At 42.4% G+C, this 6,861-nt stretch overlaps 1 protein-coding gene across 1 annotated transcript in view; it reads right to left on the bottom strand.

Moving 5' to 3' along the window:
• Positions 1-1,587: 1,587 nt before the first annotated feature.
• LOC127237208 (radial spoke head 10 homolog B) overlaps positions 1,588-6,861 on the bottom strand; it is a 36,537-nt gene continuing 31,263 nt past the window's right edge. The window contains exons 17-19 of the mRNA XM_051205319.1: positions 5,783-5,873; positions 3,234-3,432; positions 1,588-1,852 (exon numbers count right to left, since the gene is read on the bottom strand). Of these exons, the coding sequence (XP_051061276.1) occupies positions 1,675-1,852; positions 3,234-3,432; positions 5,783-5,873 (468 nt within the window). The 3' untranslated portion in view covers positions 1,588-1,674. The remainder of the gene's footprint in view (positions 1,853-3,233; positions 3,433-5,782; positions 5,874-6,861) is intronic.

The raw sequence follows: 6,861 nt of genomic DNA, 5'->3' as shown, positions 1-6,861 counted from the left end.
TAAAAATCTTTAAAAAAAAAAAAACCCAAAACATTAACAGTCAGTATTCTGACAGCATGGGACGTTCAGTGTTGGGGGTCTTCCTGTTTACAAGGCAGAACAGTGAGGTGCTGACATGATCACCCCAGGGTAGTCTAGCTAGAAATTGTTCTTTGTCATGGGGCCCTCCTAAGAGCGATGGTACCCTGTATCTCTTCACAGCTGAGGTGAAATACGGCTGAATTTTACTTACCCCTATTTTGGTGATCCGGACAGCCCAGGGTCTGGAAGAAAATTAGCTGAGTGATCTGAAAAGACACTATTTCCTAGCCACCAAAGCAACTCTGCAATCTGCTTATCATAGCCTCCATGAACATTAGGGTTAAGGAAACAGCTTCATCAATTTGTATTGGTTTTATTCTGCCTTGGTTCAAAATAACCACAATTTCCATCATTATTTTTTTCTCTGCCCGTATATAACTTAAGACTGGTTTTTAGTTCCCCACCACACTGGGCTTTTCTGTGTGTTCCTTGAAGGGATTGTGGTTGCATCTCAGTGAGATAGATGGTGGTTGTCTGCAATGTGTTATTTGGAATTGCATGTGTTTCTTTCAGTCAGCATTTATTCTCTATTGCATTCTGGCTCCAGAGTGTATTAATTCAGACTTTTAGTTGAGTTGTTATTTCGCTATTTTCAGATCTTTTGTTTCTCTGGTCAAGATGGCAATCATCCCTGGGACTCTGTCAACTTTGCAGGACTAATATGTAGATTCTAAAGTGTAACACTTCCTATGGGTTTCGATTCCTTTGCCATTGTCTTAATTTGGGGTGTGTGAATGTATGTGTGTGTAATATAATCATGTTTAAGTATTTATGTTTAAGCAGGTAATGTGTGCAGGTATGCAAAGCATTATGAATATATGAGTATGAAGACCAGAGGTCAACATTGGTGACTTCCTATGTTGCTCTCCATTTTAGTGTGTGTGTGTGTGTGTGTGTGCACATGCATGCATGCTTATGGTGCATGAATGGGTGTGTGTGCACATGAATGAGGTATGTATTCATGTGCCTGTATGTGTATGGGTGTGCTTATCCATGTTCACATGGAAGCCAGAGGTAGAGCTTGGATGTCTTTCTCTATCACTCTCCACCTTGTTTTTTTATTTAATAATTTATTATTTTTATGTGTACATGTTGCTTGTATCTATAAAGTCCAGAAGATGGTGCCAGATCCCCTGGAGCTGCAATTATAGACTATTGTAAGCTGCCCTAGTGTGAATGCTGGGAACCAAATTTGGGTCCTCTGAAAAAGCAGCAAATGCTCTTAAGCACTAAATTTAACCCCTATTTTTTTTTTTTTTTTTTTTTTTTTTTTTTTTAAAGACAGGGTCTCACTATGTAGTCTGGCTGTATCTCCTGCCTGTATCTCCCAAGTGCTGGGATGGGCCACTATGCCCCCAGGTAATATTGACTTACAATATATTTAATACACCTTTACTAATTTGTGTGTGTGTCCATACTCATTCAGTTTGGTTTTTGCAAATGTAGCCATACAAGAAACTTAATACATGGACCAAGGTAGAGCATCTTAGAAATTCAAATTGGAAACTAAGTGCAAACCCTTTATTTTATGGGCCATTTGCCCCAGCATTTACGTCTGCCTGTCTTTGCAGCTCAACGCTGACACTGGTACCTTCACTTCTTCTTCTTCTTGCCAGGGCTGGTCTTGCTGGTCTGGGTGGAAACCAACTCTTCTTTAGGAGGGCTGGGTGTGAGTGGCTGGGAGGATGGAGCCTCCAATGGCTCCTTGAATACAGTGATGTCAATATCGAAGTCTTGCCTCTTGGCCTCTTCTTCCCGTAGGATGTTCAGCCTAAAAATCAAAATGAGAACTTAGCTATTTTTTTTCTGTGAAAATTTGAAATCAGTTTTAAATATTTATTTTTATTTTTCAAAAAAATTATGTGGTAGCTGGGTGTGGCAATGCACACCTTTAATCCCAGCACTTGGGAGACAGAGGTAGGTATATCCCTCTGAGTTCAAGGTCAGCCTGGTCTACATAGTGAGTTCCGGGCCAGTCCGACACAGAGAGACTCTGTCTCAAGAAATAAGCAAAAACTGCTTGTGTGCACAGGGTGGGAGGTTATGTACCCTTGGAGCCCAGAAGATGTTTGATTCCCTGACATGGGTACTAGGAACTCAGGTCTTCTGGAAGAACAGTACATACCTTTATTCCCTGAACTATCTAGCTAGCCATAAAACCAGTTTTTGTGCTGTAAATAAAATTGTCTATTGTATTTGGAATGCTCCAAATACATGTTGATAATGTGACCTGGGGACACTTTTCTCTACAGCTAAGTAGCTAGAAAGTAGCCTGGTGAGGTCATCTTCTGTCCCACCTGAGTGCTGAGCTTGTAGGCTTCATCATAGCCAGCTGCAAAATACACAAAAGCTTTGGAAGCTCTGGGAAGAGCGGAAGCCTTTTTCAAAAAATCTTTTCCCGATGCTAGGGACCAAACACAGCCTCATATGTGTTAGGCAAGCGTCTATCACTGAGCTACATCTCTAGCACTCAGGCCTTTCTCTTTTGTGCCATTAGAGACTAGGGCATTGTATGTTAGGGAATATTATTTTGAGGTGTGCAACTTTTGTTTATGCTGCATTTGTTTAACTATGAAGCTGTGTTACAGTGCCTGTCTAAAACACTAATAAAGAGCTGAATGGCCGATAGCAAGGCAGGAGCAAGGCAGGAACAAGGTTAGGCAGAGCTGGCAGGTAGAGAGGATAAATATGAGGAGAAATCTGGAAGAGAGAAGATCTAGGATCTGGGAATGAGAGAGGAAGGAAGAGAATTTCAGGGGCCAGCACTCAGCCACCCAGCCAGACATGGAGTAGGAAGGAAAGAAAAGGTATACAGGAATAAAGAAAGATAAAAGCCCCAAGGCCAAAGATCGATAGGATAATTTAAGAAAAGCTGGCAAGAAACAAGCCAAGCTAATGCCAGGCATTCATAACAAAGAATAAGCCTCTGTGTGTAATTTATTTGGGAGCTTGGTGGTAAGCCCCTCAAAAAGCCAGAAAGAGTAAAAAGAGCAAAACAGCACACATAACTGTATACTTCACTGTAAGCCTGTGGTCCTAGGGCATCATTGTGTGCTTCACTGTAAGCCCATGGTTCTTCTGCTTTGGGTATTCCTGAAAACGGAAGAGAGCTGAGCACATACCATGGAGGATAAGTGGGGACTCTGTCCTACCTGGCTTCCAACTCTTCGTCTTCTATCTGCCTCTGCTGAGCTAGTGCTGCTTCCTCAAGCCTGTTTTCCTTCATTTTCTCCTTGAGCATCTCCTCACGTTTGTAGGCACTGAAGAGCACATTCACAAAGAAAACGTAGAGGTTGTTCACCCACATGTTGAGTTTCTCTTTTTGTTCATCTTTGGGCTTTTCATATTTCTCTGCAATGCAGTGTAATTAAACATTAGTACAGTGTGTGTGGTATCTCTGTCATCTGTAGTGATGCAGGGCCACTACAGCCTGTGAGGACTGAGGAAATTGCAAAATGCATTCCACAACAACTGGGAGGAACAAGTGCACAGTAGCCCAGGGCTTATTGTCAATTCTGCCTTTCAGCCACTTACCACATGTCTTTCTTTTTCTTGAACAGCAGAAATGTTTTGTTGTTGTTATTTGTTTTGTTTTGTTTGAGATAGAGTCTCAATGTTTAGCTCTGGCTGGCCTGGAACTTGCTGTAGACCAGGCTGTCCTTGAACTCAGAGGGATCTGCCTGCCCCTGCCTCCCAAGTGCTGGGGGTTAAAGGCATGCACCACCATGCCATGTTTTAAATTTAAGGAGTTGGTGCTGGGCTTATAGCTCAGTGAACATTTGCTAGCACATGTGACAGCATGGTTCCATCCCCAGAACCACAAAAAAAAAAAAAAAAAAAAAAAAAAAAAAAAAAAAGGAAATGAAGAGAATGGAATTATATGCAACCCATGACTCCAATTATAAAAGTCAGAACAAGTCTGAACATTAAAAACTATTGCTTTTTATATTCCCACTCAACTGAAGAGTCTAGCTAGAAGACAGTAAGAAATAGTCATGCAGATGAAGTCATCAGATGAAGAGAGATTATGTGGGTCAAGAGAATGGCTTTTACTGCAGACAAACCAGTAGCCATAGGCACAGTGGCATTCAATCACTGTAAAATGGCCAGAGGTGCAAACTAAGACACAGCTAGAGCTGAAGACCAGTTGGCAACAAATACTATCAACAGTACAAAGCAGAGGCACTATTTCAAAAACAAAAAAAGAAAGTAGGTATAACAAGGGTAAAGATGCTTGCCACCTAGCCAGACAACCTCAGTTTAATCCCTGGGACCTACATGGAAGGAGAAAAATAAATTATCTACACACATACACTGTGGCACACTAATGCCTACACACATAAGTGCCTATAGACATACACAAAATAGACACAAGATGATTAAAAAAAAAGCATTATTTGGGTTTCCCTTTAGAACTCTTTGTGTTATGGAACTATATGTCTTGGTCTGGGAAAGGTTTTCACTAAGGGTGCTGGCCATCACAGGAGAAACATTTGCTGACCTTTCTGATTCACCCCAAAGGCAAAGGAAACTGGAGGCTGTGATGCCTAGTGGGCAGGTTTCTGAAGGCTGCTCCATCCTGAACACAGGATTGGTGGAGGCACAGAACAGCCACTTTTGAGAGTCGGCAGCTTTGGGCAATAGTGAGCTAAGGGAGGCACGGGCAAGAGACACCACTGCCTTTCATTAGCAAGTGCAGAGATGACAGATGAGATTAGGGGAAATGCTTCCTGGACAAAACAGAACACATGTGTGGTTATAGCATGGAATGCATGTGTGCACACTGCTGGGAGTGAGCCATTAATGAAGAAAGTGCCAAGGAAGGAACAGCCATGCGAAGCCATATACCAAGAGGACAGTCTTAAGAAAGCTGTGTAGTACAGAAGGGACCCTAGGCTTGTGTGTCTTAGGATCCAGGCTGGATCCAGGCTTAGATGCAGCTGGATCAATGGAAGAAAATTCCTAGTACTGTGAGCCTAGTGGAGGAGGAGGAGGAGGCTGAAAGCCCATGAAGAGCGCTTGTCTAGCATGCACAAAGCCCTAGGTTTGAGCTCCAGTGCTACATAAAACAGGTATAGTGGCATATGCCTATTAACTTAGCACTTAACCTTAGACGGAGGCAGGAAGGATCATAAGTTCAAAATCTTCCTTACCTACTTATAAAGTTAAAGGCCAGCCTGGGGTACACAAAACTCATTCTCAATAAATAAAAAGTAAATAAAATTTAAAAAGAGAGTGCAGGAAGGTGTAATCCTAGCATTCAGGAGGCAGAAGCAGGTGGATCTCTGAATCTGAGGTCAGCCCTGGTCTACTTAGTGAGTTCCAGGCCAGCCTGGGTTGCAGTTGGACTCTGTCTCAGAGAGGGAATGAGATGAGACTACGGCTAGAGAGAAAAGCTGACTGGTGTGTGTGTGTTTGTGTGTGTGTGTGTGTGTGTGTGTGTGTGTGTTAGTAAGAAGTACAGCCCTATGCTAAGAGGGACCTCTCAGGCTTGAGGAGGCTGGTAGGCAGTGGAACTAGAGCCATAGGGCAGACACTGTTGCTTGTATTAGAGTACTTATCTAGTTCGTGTGAAATTCAAGGTTCAATTCTGAGTATTGCTCCCTGCCCCACAAAGCCAAAACATGCTATGAAGTTCCATAAACCATAACTGTATGTGACTTGGTTTATGAACATCAGGGTTCTCGGTTGGAACACTCACCATTTGGAGACATAAACACCAGCCCTCTTCCTTGATGTTTGAGGTTCATTTTGGAGCCTTTGTCCTCACTTAGGGACTTCTTGAGCTTGGGCTTTTTAAAAAACACAAATAAAAATGTTATTCTGCAGCTTTGTAAACTAAAACTAGTCTTCTGAATTGTAAATACTCAGGGGATTGTTAATGAGGCTTTCGCTTTTGTTGTGTTTAGAGACAGTGTCTCAGACTAGCCTTAGACTTGTATTCTGCCTTGGCTCGCACAATGCTGGGCTTATAGGTATGCACCAACATGCACAGCTGTAGTGTTTTAGTTTCATTTATTTGTTCTCCCCATGGTAGTCTCTGCTAGCCTCCAATTCAATACTACAGCCCTGGCTTGGGTGAAGTTATTCTTGATTTTGTGTTGAGATAATTTAACTTTTTTTTTTTTTTTTTTGAGGCAAAGTCTCAGTGTGTAGCCCTGGCTGACCTGGAAATGTCTATGTAGACCAGGATGCACTTGAACTCACAGAGATCTACCTGTCTCTGCCTCCCAGGTGCTGGGATTAAAGGTGTGTATTACTACATCTGCTTCATTTATTTATTTCTTTAACTATAAAGTATCTTATTTGAACTTGGGTTCTATACCAAGATCAAGGTTCAAATGGCAATAGCCTGCTTGTTGGCAGAGTCTTGAAATGGTCTGGGCATCACATGGTAAGGAACAAGGAGTTACTTGGACTATTTTTTCCACTGAATAAAATATTGCAGTTTGGAGCCAGGAAGATGGATCAGTGGTCAGGAACACTTGCTGCTCTTGTGGAGGACCTGAATTCAGTTCTGAGCATCATGTTAACTCTAGGACGTCCAATACCCTCTCCTGGCCTCTGTGGACACTCACATTTACATGTGCACACACATACATAATTTAAAAATACTACATTTTGGGGTGAGGGATGGAGAAATATAAGAGTACTTGTGACTCTTTCAAAGGACCCAGGTGCCAGGCATTAGTGGCTCACATCTTTAATTCCAGCATTCAGGAGGCAGAGGCAGGAGGATCTCTGTGAGTTTGAGGCCAGCCTGGTCTACAGTGCTAGATC

The sequence above is a fragment of the Phodopus roborovskii genome, unplaced genomic scaffold (genome assembly GCF_943737965.1).
Source record: "Phodopus roborovskii unplaced genomic scaffold, PHOROB, whole genome shotgun sequence".
Classification (NCBI taxonomy): Eukaryota; Metazoa; Chordata; class Mammalia; order Rodentia; family Cricetidae; genus Phodopus; species Phodopus roborovskii.
The sequence above is the reverse complement of the archived record's forward strand: the minus strand, read 5'-3'. Positions and strand labels throughout refer to the sequence as shown.